The sequence below is a fragment of the Aethina tumida genome, chromosome 2 (assembly GCF_024364675.1).
Source record: "Aethina tumida isolate Nest 87 chromosome 2, icAetTumi1.1, whole genome shotgun sequence".
In the NCBI taxonomy this organism is placed as follows: Eukaryota; Metazoa; Arthropoda; class Insecta; order Coleoptera; family Nitidulidae; genus Aethina; species Aethina tumida.
In genome coordinates this window covers 21101059-21122930 of record NC_065436.1, presented here as the reverse complement: position 1 = coordinate 21122930, position 21872 = coordinate 21101059, and the positions used below count along the sequence as shown (strand labels likewise).

The 21872-nt window shown below is 30.1% G+C and overlaps 2 protein-coding genes across 2 annotated transcripts in view; one reads left to right on the top strand and one right to left on the bottom strand.

The window, feature by feature from the left end:
- Positions 1-785: 785 nt before the first annotated feature.
- Positions 786-6624, bottom strand: LOC109603615 (serine protease HTRA2, mitochondrial). Its single transcript, XM_020020106.2, has 5 exons — positions 6290-6624; positions 5861-6241; positions 5621-5804; positions 5261-5453; positions 786-1043 (listed from the first exon to the last, which is right to left on the bottom strand). Exons 1-5 carry the CDS (start codon positions 6554-6556, stop codon positions 866-868), a joined length of 1203 nt encoding a protein of 400 aa, XP_019875665.1. The 5' UTR covers positions 6557-6624; the 3' UTR covers positions 786-865.
- Positions 6625-9411: 2787 nt separating this feature from the next.
- Positions 9412-21872, top strand: part of LOC109603611 (GTP-binding protein REM 1) — an 87157-nt gene continuing 74696 nt past the window's right edge. The window contains exon 1 of the mRNA XM_049962621.1: positions 9412-10157. Coding sequence (XP_049818578.1) covers positions 9689-10157 — 469 coding nt within the window. The 5' untranslated portion in view covers positions 9412-9688. The remainder of the gene's footprint in view (positions 10158-21872) is intronic.

The window sequence follows — 21872 nt, the reverse complement described above, 5'->3', positions numbered from 1 at the left end:
GACAAAATGTATATTTTGTATTCAAAAATATCTTTTTGAAGAATAATTTGCCTAAAGTTTTAACAAAATAACGATCCAAAATACACATCCAGGCATGTATAAATAGTTTTTGGATCAAAATTGAATAACCACACAGAAACCATGAAGAAGAGACGTCAAGCAGTCATCGATACGCAGAACATACAATGTACCAAATTTTATATACTTATGTATAAATTTGAACAAAAATAAAAATTGCTAAGTTATGTTAAATTTATTAAGTCATGTCTATTTGTACTAAATAAATTTATTTTTTTTTATTTTTTCGTCAGATTTTACTTTTAATTAGAGTTTATTTTAGGCTATAAGCATAAAAGTAAAAAATAAATTGGTGAATAATAAACTTTTCTACGGTTGTATATATTATATGATGATTATGTATTACGCGGGCACACATAATTATTAACAGAAATAACTTAACTCCTACTCGCATTATTTATTGCCAAGTCTAGACAATGAATAAGTTCTAAAAATTGTTATTACTACTATTAATTATTTAATTAAAAACTGGCTCCCTTTTCAGTGAAGATAAACAAACAAGGTAGATTTTCGTTGGTTTTCGTTAAATCATTATTTTATAATTAGTTAAAAATAAGTTTGTTTCCGTTGACCCACTGTAATTTATTGGCAGTAAATAAAGTGGAACACTGTTCAAATTAGTACCACGAATAGAATCTTTATATAGATTGATTTATGGCATTGTGTAGGTATAAATTTTTTTTTACTCAACCCCAAATCAATTCACATCATTTTGTTACCAATTTAATAAAAATCACGCGATTCACATTCTTTAAAATGCTCCAATACTGAGAGGACGCGGAAATGATCACTGCGGGACTGATTGAGGGGCTGACAAATCCAACGTGAGTTTGGTTTTCTTTCCTTGCTTCATGACGTCCAGCGTTATCAGCGAATCTGAACCCGACAAACTGTACAATTCGCTAGCTTCCTTTATGGGAACTCCATTTATATGAGTAATTATGTCGCCAATCTCCAATCCACACCTGTCAAGCGAAAAATAAAATTTATCAAGTGTTTGTAAAATGATACCGAGTAATTAAATAATGCACATTAGGTGTACCTCCTAATTTCGACACATTAAGATAGCAACGACCTTCAGATAAATTTTTTATTATCTTTATAACCCAACCAGCCCCACGAATATTATCATAAACTGGTGAATAGAATTTTCGCATCTCCATCCGATGTAATCATCCTAAAGAGTGGCTTTTTATTGACATAACGCGGCTGAAACTGAAATCCGGGCTTTTGGGATAGCTGAAAACGCTACCGTGCCGTTCTCCCTTTGCGCCCATAGTTTTCCAACCGTATCGAGCCGAGTCAAAAATTAAATAAAGGATTCATCGCTCGAGCGCCAAAAGACTTATGCTATTTCGCAAAACCGTATGTCACGTATTAAAGAACCGTTTTTTGTTGCCACACAATTTTCCTCCGTTTGAGGTGGGTTGATTTGATTGGTTGTGAACATGGGTAGATAAGTTAACAGGATAAAAAAGTTTTGAGAATTTTTTTCGCATCTAAAATGTTACACAAATAATTTAAATGCGCATTGAAGAAGTCAGAAATAGCTTCGTTAATAATTTAACACGTATAAATAACAATAATCGTAAGCGGATATAATTTGAAATTGACTTTTTGTGCCGTTTGAACTCTACATGCGTCATAACATTTTACAATCTATTTCGGAGCGTACTATTAAACCGGATAAAATAATGCATTTGTAGTGTAGTGAACTTTTGCACAACTATAAAACGGAATGCGCTAATTAAAGATTTGCGGTCGGTTTCGATTGGCCGTTTCATCATTAAATTGTTTGATTTTAATGCTGCATTCAATTTGTTAAATTGGAAATTGTGGTGGGATGGAATTTAATGTGAGTTCGTCTGCACCGTTTTCCATTTGATGGAGAGCAGCTATAAAGAAATTGAGAATTGATATTTTAAACTTCAAAATGTTAATTAAAAATTAAGTGAATAAAGCAATCACAGAAAATAAGAGCCAGACCACACGACAATAAGATATATAATTGGTTTAATGATACCATGAAAGTTCACTACATTCAATACTTCTAAATAGTAGGAAACTTAAATGAGTTTTTCCCACACATTCATTTAATAAAGCTTTCATCAAAATTGTTGAGTTGAAAAATATTATTTACAAAGATGCAGTTCAAAAAAGGATGTAAATTAACACTGAGTCAAAATCACTGGAATTTGTGTTTTATTAAATTGTTGGAGGGAGAAATTGTCAAAAAGTTTACGAAAATATAAAGTGATAATCTTTTTCTTCATAAAAATGCACTTATGTATGCAAATGCAAATGTATTTTTTGATCATCTGACAAAAGTTGGTCTCCACGTCGGTAGGAATGGTTGTTTTTGAAGGAAAACTGGTTGCAAAGTTATATCTGCGTAACTCTTTAAAGTGTGTGACTTCCAAAGAATGCTGCATTGTGTGGAAAAGATAAAAATGATGGGCATTAAAATATAGTAGGTGAAATAGAACGCCTCATTCAAGTTCATGGACCATCATAACTCTACGACCATTTAAAGTGATTGATGAAATTGTTATTCAAATGTTGTAATTGCTCCTTATAATGTTGAACAACAATAGTTGGATTTAGCTTTAACAATTCATGGTAGACTGTACCCTTTTAGCCCCTTCGAACACAGAATATTGCCTTATGATTGTGAATGTTTCCTTTTGGAGTAGTTTTGAATGATTGGCCAGGATGATGCACTTATTTCTGTTGTAAAATTAATATTAATTAATATCAGCATTTGATCTCGGAAGTTAGATATTTTTTGATCTGACAAAAGTTGGTCTCCACGTCGGTAGGAATGATTGTTTTTGAAGAAAAACTGGTAGCAAAGTTATATCTGTGTATCTCTTTAAAGTGTGTGATCTTCAATGAATGGTGCATTGTGTGAAAAAGATAAAAATGATGGGCACCAAAATATGGTAGGTGAAATAGAATGCCTCATTCAAGTTCGTGGACCGGCAAAACTCTACGACGATTTAAAGTGATTCATGAAATTGTTATTCAAATGTTGTAATTGCTCCTTATAATATTGGACAACAATAGTTGAATTTAGCTTCAACAATTCATAGTAGCTTTAGCCCCTTCGAACACAGAATATTGCCTAATGATTGTGAATGTCTCCTTTTGGAGTAGTTGTGAATGATTGGCCAGGATAATGCACTTATTTCTGTTGTAAAATTAATATTAATTAATATCAGCATTTTGTCTCGAAAGTGAGGTATTTTTTGATCATCTGACAAAAGTTGGTCTCCACGTCGGTAGAAATTATTGTTTTTGAAGGAAAACTGGTTGCAATGTTATATCTGCGTAACTCTTTAAAGTGTGTGACTTCCAATGAATGCTGCATTATGTGGAAAAGATAAAAATGATGGGCACCAAAATATGGTAGGTAAAATAGAACGTCTCCTTCAAGTTCGTGGAACAACATAACTCTACGACGATTTAAAGTGATTGATGAAATTGTTATTCAAATGTTGTAATTGCTCCTTAAAATGTTGTACAACAATATTTGGATTTAGCTTCAATGAATGGTGCAATGTGTGGAAAAGATTAAAATGATGGGTACCAAAATGTGGTAGGTGAAATAGAACGCCTCATTCAAGTTCGTGGACGTCATAACTCTACGACGATTTAAAGTGATTGATGAAATTGTTATTCAAATGTTGTAATTGCTCCTTAAAATGTTGTACAACAATATTTGGATTTAACTTCAACAATTCATAGTAGACTATACCCCTTTAGTCCCTTCGAACACAGAATATTGTGAATGTTTCCTTTTGGAGTAATTGTGAATAATTGGCCAGAATGATGCACTTATTTCTAATATATACCATATATATTAATCATGTATAGAACGTCCTAAAAGTTCTTCATCCGAAAGATAAAAATGATCGAACTTGAAATATTAAATCCAAAATTTTATGTTTGTATATGATAAGGTTTTCTGACAATCATATTTCTGGAGTTTCCATTGGTCAGTAGAGGCACTGAACCAGTCCCTATAATTAACAAAAAAGAAAAGTATCAAATCCATCAAATATGATTTGAATTTTTGCACAGATCATAATAAAGTAAACAGACTCTTGTCAAGGACCACAACAACATTTGCCACTTAATAAGTTAATGAATCCAGCAGTTGCAGTAATGTAGATTTTGCATCTGGCTAATGTGAAAATTCCGTTCCTCCCGAAAGCGTCATCCATGCGGGTCACCGTAATTCGTCCCTCGCTTATCGTGTCCGGCCGTTCTCCAATATCTTACGTCACAACGCTTTATGTTTTTTTTTCCAGTTTCGAACCGTCCTCCCGACAGACAAATAAATACATTCTGTAATCAACCGAGTTGAAAACTATCCGCCGTTTTAGCCGAATTAACGCGGCGGAAACTTCAGCGACGGGACTAACCGGTTTGGAAACGACCACAGGCACTCCGACATAAAAGCTTTCTCTGTTCCATAACGACACAGTGTACGAATGGTATGAAAAATGTTCCGGCGCTCTTGACGAGGGTGCGTCGCGGCGCCATAAATTATCATTTTAAAATCAGTCCGGATGAATCCGGGCGGATTACAAGATCGGACGGGTGTTTCGAAACTCATGATCCCGTAAGGCTGTTCTCGTGGAGTGACGGAAGAATTATTTCACCCTATTCGGTGGAGGTTTTATATTTAAATTACAGCAGCAGCCGCAGCTCAATGAGAAAAATGTGTTGAGGTAAGTCGGCAGGTGATATTTCTTTATTTTTTTAAATTAATTTTTTTATAATTACATTAATCAACATTTTATTGACTTAAATGGAGTGAAATCCGTTTAAAATTTTAAAGCTTAATTGTCTTGTCAAACTTTCCATTACATCCAAATTGGATTGGAGTCAAGTTCGGAAACTGTAAATTGAATTTCTCGGTGATTGATTTTTGTTCTCACATTTTATATTTTTATGATATGACTGATAAACATTAAGATTTGCGATTGTAAATAGTATTGACATGACACATATGCTCATGTGGGTTGGACGCAATAACATAAATTTGACAAAATGAAGAAATAATCAAAACCGACTGATTTACGATTTCACAAATACGCATTGTTTGTTTTCAAAAGTCGACTAAGCAAATCCACAATTTTTAATTGTAATATTTTGCGATCTTAGTTATTTATACCTGTGAGCAATAGTTCCCTCAATAACGTTCCAAACTAAAAGTCCTTCAGTAAGTTCTTTTGGCATCTTCACATTTCCATTCGCAGTTGACAGACGATTAACTGATATTGTTGTTATTCCAAATAAGGTTTTACCTTTGAATCCCGTCTCCTTCAATCTAAACTTACTATTTTCTAAAAACTTAGTGACGTATTCTAAAAAGAAAATTAAATCAGTTAGCAAGAAACATATCATCGTGATGTTCTTTTGTCAACCACATTCGTCCCTTCAATTTAGTAAATCATTCCCAGTCGCATGCACTTAAATCCATCCCAGGAAGCACCCAGTTAGAAAAACAAAGGAACACATAAATGACGCGTACCGACTGGAATGGCGAAAGAGATCCCGGAAGTGAGACGGAGGTTGTTAATTCCGATTACGTGTCCGTCCAGATTGACAAGGGGTCCGCCTGAATTTCCGAACGTAATGGAGGCATCGGTCTGGATATAACTCATCGAATAATTCTTCAAACCCAATTCTTCTGATGGTCTGTTGGCACTGCTCACCTGAAACACGTTTATTCTGCCCAAACAACACAAATATTTAATGAACAGAAATTTACTATTCCGACAGTGACGGAGTTACTGAGTGACAACGGACTTCCTAAGGCGACCACCCATTCTCCGACGTTGGTGTCTCCGGATTTGGCGAAAGGCAGGTTTGGCAAGTCCTTGTCGGTGTTCAGTTTCAGCAAGGCCAGATCTATGTTTAGATCAGCATCTTCAACTTGCACCGGGTAGGTTTTACCGTCTCTCATTATCGCCGTAATGGTGGACTGGGGCTTATTGAGCACCACATGGGCGTTGGTTAAAGCCCAGCCTTCTTTGCTTATGATGAAGCCGGATCCGTTGGACGTTATGACGGGATCACCGGTTTCCGGGTCTCTTTTGAAAGGGTCGCGGATTTCTAAGTAAAACACAGCTGGGGCGCATTTTGACACCACCTGCAAAGCATTTTTTTAAAGGGCCGTTTATATGTGAGTTTCACTTGCCTTATCTATAAAATTGAACTGATTTCTGATGGTGCTTTTAGAATTCCTTTCTACTGCTGTTTCAAAATTAACATTCCTCAAATACGAATCAGACTTTTGTCTGTGAATATAAGTTGCTGCAATAAGGGTAGCTATTGCACCTGATATCGCTATGTACTTAAATCCTGATTTTTTCCAAAATTTGTCCTTATTAGAATCACTAAAAATTGATCGGCCGTAGTTTTTTAGTAGGCCTCTCTGTAAAAGTCTCGAGGGAATAATGTTCATAATCGACTTTCTTCAACATACTAATAATTTTAAACTTATTCAACTCATTTTGAAATTAAGGTTGTGAAAACCTGTCACTTTTTATAAATTGAGTGATGTATTCACATATATCACAGTACAAAGATGGCGTTACGTATAAAACAAATTTACTAACAAAATAATCCAACAATGTATCAGGTAATTACTTAAGTTTAAACTTCATTTTAAATTTCAAAGGAATGAATTAATTAAAGTACAGGTTCGTATAAAATAATTATAAGTATAAGCTATGTAAACATTTTGCAAATTAAATATTAAAATCAGAATACACTTGAAAGAAAATTAGATGCAAGGTAATTTCTGTATTATGCAAAAGTAAAAATGAATCTGACGGAAACAGATGCTTTTTGAATACGTTTATTATTTTAAATTTCTTGCCCGCATTTGTAATAAATTTATATGATTTCTATAGAGAATTTAATTTAATGCGGTCTGTTGGTTGAATGTAGCTGAATGCCAGAAATTTTCGTTTCAAGATGAAATATTAAATTATACAGTGGCGACAAACGATTATTATTTGATTATCTTCAAAATCGAAACCGTCTTTATGTTTTTAGGTATTTGTAATGTATATTAACAATACTCTTTAAATGGATTTAATTTTTTTTAAAAGTTAATTCTAATTAAGATTATTGCAGAAATATTATCTATATACAACTTTTTTATTATAGAATGTATACTTAGGAAGTTTTCTATTCTAATGAAAATGGCATGATATCATTGTGTTGTTACATCAAAAATAATTATGAAATCAATATTTTCTTAGATTAATAAAGAACTAAAATTAACCTCATTGTTAAACTTCAAAATTTGTTAAGAATATAAAAAGCAGCTTTGATAGCTGATCTTTCTTACATTGTGTATTTGATAAGATTTTCTTTTGGTAATTTTAAATTTGGTTTAATTAAATAAATTTTTTCTTGAATTTTAAATAAAATTGAAAAATATAAATATTATCAACAGGAGGCAACAAAAATACCAAATCAAAGTAACATTCCAACATTTACTCACAGTAAACTACTGATGTTTAATATTATGTTGACAAGTTGCCAATGTCATTTTATTCTTTAAAAAATTACGTACTTTTTTATTTTTCAATAGACAAAATTATAGCAACTTTTTGCTTTAAGGTCTTTCATTGACCTCTATGAATTTAAAATGGATTATTTACTTGCGGACTTTTGCTTATTATATACTAATTGTAAAAAAACACCAGAATTCAGATATTTTCATAAAATTTGGTATATTGAAATAAGAAATTATTAAAATTTGAACTCAATCGGGAAACGTGTTATCGGTTTTTTGTTCTTTTTTCTTCATATATTTAAGGTATTTCAAACAAGCTTGTATTTAGTTTTTGTCTCAATAGTAATTTATAGTAAAAGCTTAGAATAGTGAGCTTAGATGAAGCAGAAACTTCATTTCGAGAAATTGTCAGACGATTGAACAGAAATGATGTTGGCAGTCATGGAGTGAAGGGGCAGAAGAGGTTCCGGAAGACTCCGAACTACCACAGAGCCACAAGATCGTCGTCTTAGATTATTAGTTCTAAGGGACAGGATAAATTCAATGCGGATGATTGTTGATGAATTGGTATTCGATCTGTTTACTCCATATAAGGTCTTTTGGCCTACGGATTTATCGCTCTTTTTTGGACTTACTTCTACCAACAAATCAAAGGCGCTAAGGTGGTGATTGGTGTATGGAACGTCAACAGTGGGATGAGAAATAGAATCAAATTGTATTTAGTGATGAATCACGCTTTTGCTTCAGCATGCTTATGGTGGATCTTGGACTATCTTTCAGCAAGATAATGCCCGGTCACATAGTGCCAGGAATACATTAAACTTCCTAGAAGCCTCCCATGTGAATTTACTACCTTGGCCACCCAAATCTTCAGGCCTTTCCCCAATTGAACATGTCTGACGATGGGGCGACGTTTACAGAGTCCTCTACGGATTCTTAATGAACTAAGACGTCAGATTCAGTTCGTGTGGGATGAGATATCTCAAGAAAATGTCAATAATATCATTATATCGATGCCACGACGCGTCAATGAGTGTTTGAATCAAAGAAGGGTTCCGACCCATTATTAGTTTCAGACAATTTATGCTTATTAAGATATTTGTTTACTTTTTTAAGCAACTATCATTCCGCAATAGGTTAATATTTTTCTAAATGGAATAAATCAATTATATCTTCGCGTTTTTTTTGCACGTAGTATAGACAGAGTTAATGTTAAATTAAATAATACAGATTTAATCATTAAAAATTCCTTTCAAAATATGCCAACCCAATTCAGAAAAATTTATGTAATATTTTATAGAATAAGAATATATTAATTTTTATTACACTTGTAAAATAGTAAACTAATATTATTTTAACAATTCATGACCACTACTGTAAATATATTTAATTGGTTATTTGTTGAAATACAGCTTCATCAAAATTATTTTTGATATCAATATTCAATCTAAAATTAGCCACATTGTTGAACTTCAGAAGTTGAGAATATACAAATCAGATTTGATACTTGATCTTTCTAATATTGTAAATTAGATAGTTTTAAAATGGGATTTAATTAATTGATTTCTTCGTTCGTAACAGCTTACAGACTTAAAAACTACATAGACTTCATATTTACATAAATTTGTATATCATTAAAATTAATAGAATATTCAAACATTTACTGTCAGTATTTAATATTAATAAGTTTACATACATATGTATGTATAAGAAACAATTTTCTAAAATATATTTAAATGGCTAAGCTGCTTGACTGTTTTAAGATTATGTTGAATCACGTTTCGCTTTATATATTGCAAGCTGCACCGAAGAAAAATCGCCGATTCCATCAAATTGAACCCATCAATCAGGTCTAGAGTGGCACCCATGTGGTGTCGGAACATCCAATAGACGTATATGAAGTCGAAAGGCAAGGCAAGCAACCAACAACATAGAGTGCAGAGAGAGGTGAATGTCGGCCTCCGAAAATAACCACGCTCGCCGGGCGGCCATCCACACCGCCGCCGCGAATACAGTCGAGCGGCGTCGCGACGCCTCAACTGCCCCGAAACGGGATCAGTGTTCGAAATGACGGACGACTACACGCACCACGTACCGCGTACCAAGCGACGCTCCGCGTCGATCTGCGCCGCGACTTCCACGAGCATGGAGGCGATCTCCCAGAGCGGCGGCACGCCGGACGCCGGTACGCCCCAGAGCCGGCGCCGGCGGCCCGCCGCCAGGTCCCAGAGCGCCCGGCTCACCAATAACCGGTCCATCAGGAGGAAGCAGGCCGTCGCCGCTTCGGCCTCCCCGAACCACGTGGACAAGAGTCACTGTAACAGCGAACCCAAGTTGGCGGAGCAGAACGCGACACCTGATGTGTCGCCGAACATCAGGCGGAAGGGTTCCATGCGCAGGGGCACCTCTGTCTACCAGAGGAAGTCGACCGCGTTCTTGGACGTGCCCGACACCCGCGGAAGTGGCAGGAGCTCCAACACCGAGGAGGAGGACGAGGACTCTTACAGATTGAGATCGTTCAGTTTTACATCAAAAGGTAAAGGGATATATGGAAGTTTCGAAATTTACCACTACAAACTAATTGGGAAATACACATTTTTTACTTCATTAATTTAATTTAAAAAAAAATAGTTTTACTTACTTAACTTTAGAAGAAAGCTCAGTAACAATTAGTTAAATATTTAATTACATTTTCTTTTGTCGCTGTATATATAATATAATGTGGTTTAGTTTTAATGAAATAGTTTCTAAAAAGAAATATGTCAATAGTATATAATAAAAATGTGTTTTTATTTATTTACTGTTATAAAAACAATGAATAAAACACGTTCATACTAACATTTTTCTTAGTGTGACAGTTATTATGAAAAACATTGATACACCGAAGTATAAAAATACCTATGCAACATTCATACTGACATGTACATTTTTTATAACTTTTTATTACTTTTTAAATTGAAATTTTAAATATATCTGCGTCAGTAAAATTGTAGTCCAGTGATTCTATCTCATTTTTGAAAGAAACTAAAGCTGTTACTGTACTGTTCACAAAAATTAGATTACGAAAACACTGGATACTCCTTAGAATTTGACGTAGCTTAATTAAAAACCAATTTCATCTAAATTTGATGCCAACAAACAATTTGTATCCAGAGTTAAACATTGTAGAAAGCCTTTTGTTTCAGCTGTTCGTCGATTTGTTATTATTAGCGATAATTCCAATTTATTCGTTGTGGTGTTATATTTACATATTAGTAAAAACCACATTTAATTAAAATAATATTTTTGCATTTAACTGGATTGTTTATTTATAATTGTCTCGTGTTTATTATTAATGTTTATTGGGTTTGATGGTTCATTCTATGGCATTTTACTGTATATATAATAAATCAATGATAAATATTTAATGCAATTGTATGAATCGAATGAATTTAATAACTTTGAAATATATAAGCAATTATATTACAATACAAAATCATGATGACATACAGTAGTGGATGTAAGTATGGCAACTTATTAAAAATATGAGCTGTACTATTTGAATTGTTTTTTCTGTTATATTTGTGTTTACTATTCAATCTAGTCAATTTAATTTTATTCTTTAAACAATTTGGGACATTTTTTGTTTTTCAAACTTACTACTCGTCTTTTATTGCTCTCTGTGAATTTAAATCTATTATTCACTGGCGGTATTCATTGGTGAAAGTGAAAAATTATAATTTAGAGTTACTAAGACTAAGTTAGATAATAAGAACTAGACAATTTGAATGTCAATTGAAATTAAAGACAACCTGGAGGAAATGGAAGACCTATAAGAAAAAGGATTTTACTAAAGATGTGGTCCAATTTTAACTTGCTTAGAATCACCATCACATGACCACAGAAACAAATTTAATTTATAAAAAATGATAGTTCTCCTAATGCTAAACATCCTTCAAGGACAAAACTACACAGAATGTTTGTTGTACACAATGGAAGATGGTGGTCGTTCAATTATGTTGATTTATATATTAAGGGGATATATTAAACAACAATTTCAATATTGAAAAAATCTTATTAAAGGTGTATCAACATGAAAACGATCCCAAATAAAATTGTGACGGATTGGTTAAAAGAGAGACCTATGTTTTTTCTTGTCCGTTCCAATCCCTAGACATAAATTCTGTAGAAAACATGGATCACTTTTATAACAAAATTCCACAAAAAAAATTACAAATTTAAATAAACTCATCACTCATCATTCGGGAAATGGTCGAATCTAGGCCACGAAGATGAGCCAAATTTATACAACAAATATATAAAATATTAACGCAAATTGAATCATTAAAAATCACTTTTAAAATTAAACATTTATAGTATATAGTTTTAATAATATTGCATAAAACAATAATAGTAAATTAATATTACTTTAACAGTTCACGTAAAATAAGAGAGTTATGACTAAAATATTTAACATTTAAAAATGACCAATACTGTACATTAAAGCTAGAATATGTGAAAATTCAATTCCAATAGCAGATAAACATTTAGTCAAACATGTGTGCACTTTACTGTGATTTTGTGGAAACATTTCGATTAATGTTATGAATTATTGCGAATGAAAAAGGTCTTTTCATAACGTTTGTTTGTAAATGTGCATCGGATTATAAATTATTTCATAATTTACTCAGTAATTTTGTATATAATCAGCTTATAACAACTAAAACTACTTCTCCATAAACAGTTATTTTACAATAATTTAATATAACTTTCAACTTGAAACTGATTATTAAAATTATTCTTTTACTGTTTCAAGCAAGAACACGCATTATAGCAGGAAAATATTGATATTACCATTGATATTACTTTATGAAATTTTAAAATGTGCTCAGAAAATCTATATTTACATTGTTAGACGGAAAGCTACACTTTATATTCAAGATATTTTCTGTTTTATGTTATCAAAGATGGGAAAATGAAGTTACATATCTCTCCCAACTTTTTTAATAAAGCACCTTACACGTTTAAATTACATCAATTTTTCTTTACACCTACATAATGCCATCAAAATTTTTCGACACATGACATTTTTATAATTTTTATGATTAAATTATAACAAATATGACTCCATTGTTTTCTTAAAAAAGGGATCAATAGTCGCAAAAAGTTAAAATAAATCCTGACGTACATAATATTTACGAAACCTATTTTAATCTTCGTAAAATCCTTATGTAATATTAATTTTTAGGAACTCATAAACACGCTTTTGTGTATACTTTGCTTTAATATGCATATTTTCGACCCAGTGTCCAGAACGGGATTCAATTCCGACTCCGCAGGCATGATTTTCTTTTGCAAATTAATTTTGTGTTTATGTGAAGCGTTTTATAAAAACGGTCCATTAGGTTTAATAAATATGGTGAAGTGGTTTTTAAATGTAGACGAAACATTTTCAGTTTTCTTAACGTCCAAGGCTCGGCGATATTTAAGGAAAAAACCAATTTTAGCCAGATGTCTTAGCGTCGACTTCCATGAATAGAATAATTAAGTGGTTGAAAATACAGTGGAATATATTGCGGTCATAAATAATAGCGACCGGCAATTTACTCAGACGCGGCCGAATATTTTGATTCGGATAATACTCGCTGAGACTTCCAGCCCATGACTCTTCTGACACGCACGTGGTAATTTAACACTGGTTTGGCGGAGTTAATTTGATTAATACCGGCGATTACGGGATATGTTTATGGATATATTTTTCTTGTATATTTTTTCTGAGCTATTTTCGGTGTTTTTATGAAACCACCTAGAGCAACTGAAAGTTAGTTTGTGCGTTGGAATCGTGGACTAATTGTAATATTCCGATTTAGTTTTAAAATAGATAATATACACTAACATCTTATTTTTGAATTTTAATTTCATAAATAATCAGTCTGTATTCATTAAATAAAAAAATAATACATTTTGTACCTAATTAAGAAACTGTGGGTTAGTAACGTGTATTTAAAATTCTGGTTTCTTCAACTTTTGTACATAAAGTTTTTTTATCTTTGTAATAAAGAATTCTACACGGTCTTGGATAATAAAAGTTTTTATTATCTATAAAATTCTTTCTGTTACCGTTTCAACAAAATATGGTGCTAACTACAAATCGTGAACAGTTAAGTAGTATTATTTTGACAAACAGTAATGGAATCCTGTAGACAATGTTTTACAATTGACACGTTTTTATTTAAAGTAATTTTAAAGACATAATAATATACAGTAAAAAAATGAGAAAAAACTATGTGAGTATTTTTTACACCTTTCGTACTTCTTAGTAAATTTTCAATTAAATTTATTAAATTATCTGTATAGACATCAATTTTTGTAAAAATATGTTGCATTTTAAAAAGTCGAAAATGACAACATTAAAAATCGTTTTCTTATGAAATTTTGATGGACAACTAAAATGACTAAATGATTAAAACAGTTTAGTGCTTAATAAACTATTTTTAGTGGTGGAATTATTATTTTATAGTTTATTTGTTCCATATTTTATTACAAAAAATTGTTTTTTGAATTCTACGACACTTGTTGAGATTTTAATATTCAATATTTCTTGCGAAGTTTAGTATGCATCCAATTATAAAAAATTAATTCATCGTGGACTGTTGGTTAAAGTTAGCTGAATGATAATCATTTCAGTATAAAATATTAACCTATACAGTGGAGAAAAACAGTCTTTAACATATTTTAATAATAAATTTTAAACAGCTTTAAATTTTTAAAACTTGTGTATTTTTTAATTATGTAATATAAGCTTTCTGTTCTATTAAGATAAAATAATATCATATCATATATAGGTCGCTTTATCAAAAATAATCATGAAATCAATATTTTCTTAAAGTAATAAAAAACTAAAATTAACCTCATTGTTAAACTTCAAAAGAAGATGTATGTATAAAAAACAGCTTTGATACCTGATCTCTCTTAGATTGTAAATTTAACAAGATCTCCTTTGGCAGATTTAAATTTGATTTAATTAATTAAATTTAATCGTTTCATTCCGTTTGAAAAAAAAAAAAAATAGAAATATTTATTTTATCTCCAGAGCTCAAAACCTTACACATTCTGAAAAATTACATAGACTTTCCATTTATATAAATTTACATACATTTAATATTAACATAACATTCCAATAAGTTATTGGTATTAATTAGTGGGCCAAAAAAATCGACTATTTCTTTTTAACTGAGAATGAAATCTTTAAACAATCATCTGATTTCTAATTAAACATTCTATAAAAAAGTCTCTTGTGGTTAATCGATTAACCACGAGAAATTTTTATAACTAAAATTAATTTCATTATTAAATTTCAGAAGAGCTTTGACATCTGATCTCTTTCACATTGTAAATTTGTAAATTTCCCTTTAGCAATTTTAAATTTGATTTAACAAATTGAATATTTTTTTTTGTTGTATTTTGAAACTCCATAAACTTGATATGCGTATAATTTTATATACCTTTCAAGTTAATACCACATTCTAATATTCAATACCAGTAAATTATTGGTATTTAACATGTTGACAGACATGTAATGTAGTTGCCATTGTTATAGGAGTATGTTAAATATTTTAGCTAAAACTTATTTAACTGGTAAAATAATACTAATTTACTATGTATTATTGTTTTATGCAGTACTATAAAAACTAGTATATTATTATGTAAAATATTACATACATTTTTTCTGAATTGAATTGGATATAAATATACATAAACTTTGAAAGGAATTTTTAGTTATTAAATCTGTGTTATTCAATTAAAATTAACACTATTTATAATATCCTCTTTTTTATAATTTTAGCAAATTTCCTTTACAGAGGTTGCAGATGCCGACTTTTATTATAAACCCCGACCCCCAAGTTTTAATATGTAGTTGATATCTGGAGATTGAGACGTCTGAGACCAGACGTATGCTTTCAAGTTGGAATACACTTATTAAGAGCATCATTTCTTCCATATATGGAAGCAAATTGTTGTTGAATATATCCCAGTACATAAATTAGTCCAAAGAGCCCCACGCCAGAAGAAATGTATCATCCCCGTAGCATAATTAAACAGCATGTTTCACTGAAGGTATAACAAACTTTTTGAGTACTTTTGTCCCTGTAGGATATTTAACATAAGCAAAACCATCATTTTCTTATAAAATAAATTTAGACTCATCACTAAAAGCTTCTCGTCTCTACTGTTATTATTACTAGCATACGATTCAAGTAGTAGAGCTTATATTTTTAGTATATTCTAATAATTATGGCCACTACTGTATATGTAAAAATAATGTTTCTAAAAATATTTATACAATCAATTTAAAATTTTGTTTTATACATTTGTTTTTTTAATACTATAACTTACTTTTTAATGCAATAATAATGAAATGTTAAATTTAATATATACCCATTTTAAAGAACGTCATTTTTCATATTTTTTTCTTTAAAAAATGAAGTATACTTCTGTCACATAATATAAAAAACAATTTTTATTAAAAACAGTTCAGTTTTTTATTGTCTATCTTTTAAGCTATTAATCATTCAAATAAAACACAAGTAAAAAAAATTACAGCGGTGTTTCCATCTTAAAAGGGTTATAGTGAATGAATATATTTACAATAACTCGAATAAAAATATTAAAAATATGATTTTCAAGTTTAAATGTGTTTAATATCAAACATGTTTTCAATTTTAGTGATCCAAGCGATTAGATTTGTAAAACAGTGATGTTGTTTTGCAGTCGACTGGTTCAAACGTTTACCAAAAGTTATTCAGGCTGTTTCTATTTTAATTTGCAGTTGAATTGTTATGGTTTTGTAACATGCGGCTCACATCGTGATTTGGACTTCATCAAAATAAATGTGTGCCAGAAAACGATAGCGTTATCCATTTGACATTTTTGATTTCGAAACAGTTTCCAATTTGTCAGAATATCTGATTAAATTTACTATTTTGATCGTCATTTGTTGTATATTTATTCAGTTTAAATCAAATTTGACGACAACATCAACGAAACGAAACTGAGTCGAATAATCCATTAATCGGTTAAAATCATTCGATAGTGTTCCCGGAACATTTATTAAAACGGCGACCAGATAAATTTGAAAGATAATAAAATTTATTAAGTGATATAAGTGATTTTATGCGCATAGTAAAGCGATCAACGACTGTCTTGCGAAATCCCCTCGTCGAATGCAATTGCGCTTTCCTGTCCGGCCTTTCATGTGACGTTTCGGCACTTCGACGACGATAAAATATAACGACAATTACCTGTGGAATATCTGCGTTTATAAATAAAGCGGAATTTAAAGTAGTACTCGTGTATTTGTAGATGCACGTTCACTGGTTAAATAGAACAAGTATTTATTTCGAGCCGGCTTCGAAAATAAGAATATAAAAATACGGGCGCATCAGCTCTTCATCAAGTCTTTTTGATGTTAATTTAAAATGTGCACGGAGACCGCTTTTCATTAGGCGAGTAAAAAAACGTTCGTTCAATCAGTTTGAAAAATTACCATTGCGTTAATAAACCTCGTCGTTTACGCGTTCAAAGCGACCAACGATTTAATGCCGGACCTTTGTGTGTTTTGTTGGAGGATGCACAAGATTAAATAGTTTCTGCATAAGATTTTATTCTTGGTGTGTGCGGCTATTTTTGTTCACACTATAGGTCAATGAGCCAAATAGAAAGATATAAATAACAACCCAAATATTTTAACACGAAATATGAATTAACTGCGATACACGTACACACGTATCGTATCTATTCTGTAAACTATTATTTTGCTGCAGTGGATAATTCCGTCGAACAAAAGCAGTAAACACGGCAGTCGATTTTAAATTAAACTCCACAGTACCGTTTACTTTTGGAGCCAATTAAATTGAGGATACGGAAATTTGTTTTGGAAAATTTGTCAACCGACGACGTAATTATTACAAATGGGGAAGATGGTCGAAATAGATTTTCGTGGAACGTTTGATAAAAATAATTCGTTCCTCATTATTATTACAAGAAGGAAATAAAGGGTTAAATATTATTCTCTTCAAATAAATTTTACGTTTATTTGTAATACATATACTTTACTGTTTTTTTACTCATTCTGGCCATTACTAGAAATTATTTAAAATATCTGTTATACATTGAAAAAGAAGAAGAGAATAAATATGTCTGGAACTGCTGAGGCAGTAGGCATTTCAATTGAACTAGTAAAGACATTCAAATAACTGATTTGGATATGAAAAAGGTTGGATAACAATTGGCAATAAACACACGGTGCATCAACTTCAAGAAGGCAAAAAAGTGTTAAATATTATTCTCTTTAAATAAATTTTATCTTTATTTCCATTTCATATACTTTTAATTTATTTATGTTAATATGTTTTTTTTACTCATTCTGGCCATTAATAGAAATTATTTAAAATGTCTACCATATATTGATAAACGATTAGAGAGTAAATGTGCCTGAAACTGCTGAGACTGTAGACATTTCAATTGAACTAGTAACAACATTTAAATAACAGATTTGGATATGAAAAAGCTTGGATAACGATTGACAATAAACTCATGCTGTATCAACTTCAAAAGAATGTTTGAATTGCTTCCACATCTACTATATTCGTTTGATTTAGCATCCAGTGATTATTTCCTAATTTCAAATATGGAAAAATGGTTCAGCTGAAATTTGCCTTTAATGATAAACTCATTCCTGAAATAGATTTTTTTTCAAAGAGTCTATTTCACCGTTTACTTTTGGAGCCAATTAAAATGAAATTCGAAATGGAATGGAATTTTAGAAAATTTGTCAACCGTCGACGTACACATTATTAATGGAACAAATAGTCCAAATAGATTTCTGTGAAAGTTTCAAGATTGATAAAAATAATTGGTTCCTCATTATTGTTACATGAAGGCAAAAAGGGATTAAATATTATTTTCTATAAATTAATTTTACGTTCAAATGAATATAAATATATTCCTAATACTTTTAGTTATGATAATGAGCTTTTTTACTCATTATTTTGGCCATTATTAGAAATTATTTAAAAAATATAAGATACATTGATAAATGACAGGAGAGTAGAAATACCTGTGAATTTCAATTGAAAGAAAGATAGCAGAGACATTGAAATAACTGGTTTGGATATGAAAAAGCTTTCCGCAAGACGTGAGCTATCATGGATCACAATTCACAATAAACACATGATTTATCAACTTCAAAAGAATTAAATAGCCGAATTCAAACGTGAATGTAAAAACATTCATAAAGTTTGTGTCGAACGTCCAAAGGAAGTTATCACACAGAAATTATTCAAAAAAACTACGATATATTGATAAACCATCGGAGAGTAAAAATGTCTGAAGTTGCTGAAGCTGTTGGCATATCAATTGAACTGGTATAGAACATTTAAATAACTGATTTGTATATGAAAATAGATTTCTGCATGGTGGATTCCGAGATTGCTCACAATTGACAATGTATTAACATCAAAGGAATGTTTGAATTGCTTATACATTTACAATATTCGCCTGATTTATCACCTAGAAAATATTTCTAAATTTGAACAAATTGCTCTGGGGAAATAAAATTGTGTCTAATGTTGATCTTGTTACTGAAACAGATATTTTTTTGGTTGGAGTAACCATATATTTAGTGGGAATACAAAAGATATTGGATAAAGTATATTGAATTGAAAGCTGATTTGTATTGGGAAATAAATAAATTTTATACAAAAAAATATTTTCTTTCTTTTCAAGATAGAGATTTATCATATATCTCCCTTAATTTATATTTTTTAATAAGTATCAATATCAATAATTACAAATCAATTTCAAATAAACGCACATGGTGATAAATACTTTCATTAGTTGAAATTAAATATAAAGACTAGACTAACTAGCAATCATTTCGAGGTATAAATATTAAAACATAAGCGTATTAATTATATGAAACTTTTATTTGATAAAGCTTTTTCATATGTTATAATAAATATTTTATTTTCAATTTCAATATTTTATATAATGTCACGTCTGTATAGCAAAATTTGTTTTAATAAAATTAGTATGAGAGATAAATTTAATTTCATTATAAACAATATTCATCCATTAATTTCATAATTTAATTAGATAAATTTTTGTTTATGATAAATAACTGACATTTGTACAAACTCCATCTATGTACGGTTCAAAAGGTAACACAATAGTCGTTAATATTTATGTTTATCATGACTTTCTACAATAATACTTACTCATTAAGGTAATTATACTAGAAATTAATTTGATTTATACAATTCCAAACATTGTAATTTTATTTGATTTTTTTTAATTGAATCAATAAATAATCTTATAATTGGTGTATTCATAATTGAATTTATGCATAAAAACCTGTCATCGTCACGCTAATAAAACTAATTTATGCCTTTAGTACCCAAGAAGTGCAGTAAGAATTGAACAAAATCTAAATTTAGATGTTTCATTTTAACACACAACAGCTGTGGACATTCGAAGAAAACCCAATCCTAATGAAAAAGAATGCAATCTTGGCACAAACTGCTTAAAAAGAAACAGTGTTTCGGGATAAAACACATATTCCTGGCACACTTTTCTAGCAAATAGCCAAAACGGTAGAAACGAAATTAACGAAGGATAATATAGTTTTCTAAGTATCACTACTTTTACGTTATTAAAATTTTTAGAAGTGTATATATTTGTTTTAATCACTTGACGAAATTAAACATTTTTATCATATTAATCATATTTTTAAATTAATTGTATTGATATCAAATATTTATATGACATAAATTTATATTTTCTTTGATTTCTTAAATTGCTGAGATGAGTTCATTAAAATTTTTAAAATTTTTATTTCAAATTTGGTTATATTGTGATCAAATTTTCAAAAATGTTTATTTTTTTTTATTAATGGTGGAAACTGCAATTTTCTGTTCAAATCTTATTATAATTGAATTTTAAAATTGATTCCATTAAATATAAAGATGATTGATTAAGTTGTGTTTAATAGTTATTTTAAAATATTATAATAATTGAATTTTAAGATTTATTGCCATTAAAGCTAATGAGCTGGATATGGATATTTTTCATTTCATTTCATATCTCCTTTAAGCTTACCCATTATTTTAATTAATACTATTTATTTTTAGTAAAACAACAAATTATTAACATAATAAATGGTTTAAATGATTATACTTTGCAATAAATACAATTATTTAGTTATATAGTTTGAGGTAAAAATATTTTTATTTGTTTGTATTTAAAAAGAGATTCAACTTTTACCATAAGTTATAAATTAAATGGAAATTAATAGTAAACAGAGTAGACGTAACTTTTAATAAAATAGCCAACAAATAAACTAAAAAAGTTTATAATAAAATAATATTTGTAAAATTTGGCACTGAAAATATTTAATCACTCAAAAATATATTTTTGCACATGAAATGTAATTATGGTTTTCAAAAGGTAAATTTATGCTGTAACTGGATAATTAATCAAATGATGTCAATATAAATAAACTTTTCGAATGAAATGAAGATGAAAAAGATCACAGAAATTTTAATAACAGTTAATTTTATTTATTTTACAAGTTCTCTGATCAAACATGTTTTTAACTATGTTTTTTGTGGCATTAACATTGTTTTGATAATTTTTTCAAATTGTATAAGAACTATTCTTCCCAATATTATTTTGTTTGTTTACTTTTATAATGGAATAATTGGCTTTTGTTTAGAACCTAGTGCGAGTTAAAATATGTTAAAATATGGCGAATGCATAGGATTAAAGTTCTCCGATAAAATTCTTTTTCTGGCTACATCATACTTGAAAGAAATTGAACTTATCAAATATATTTTTCATCTCTTTTTATGACATTATCATTATTCTGACATGAATGAAATTATTGTTTTTCTAAAGGTAAATTTATGTTGTAACTGTATAATTAGTCAAACGATGACAATTTCACATTCACATTTTTCCTATAAACTAAGGTTATTATTTTATATCTGTGGTCAAATAACTCTCAACAGTTAACCATCTTGTCACAGTCCTTATACTAATTTCAACAAGTTCCATTGCTTTTCGGTTAATGTTAATTTCAGTTGATGATAAGATTATATTATTTTTTGCCATTCGAATTATTCAGTTATATTAGGTATAAACCCAAATTACTTTTTAATAACCTATCATTGACTATATTACATAAATATTTCAGTGAAATCCGAAGGGGTGG

Excerpts from the sequence above, each read along its gene's own strand:
- LOC109603615 (XM_020020106.2), bottom strand. The coding sequence starts at position 6,556 with ATGAACATTATTCCCTCGAGACTTTTACAGAGAGGCCTACTAAAAAAC. Across the intron at positions 5,805-5,860 it reads ACTCCGTCACTGTCGGAATA|GTGAGCAGTGCCAACAGACC; the intron begins GTAAATTTCTGT and ends AACGTGTTTCAG. Across the intron at positions 5,454-5,620 it reads CTCTTTCGCCATTCCAGTCG|AATACGTCACTAAGTTTTTA; the intron begins GTACGCGTCATT and ends TTTTCTTTTTAG.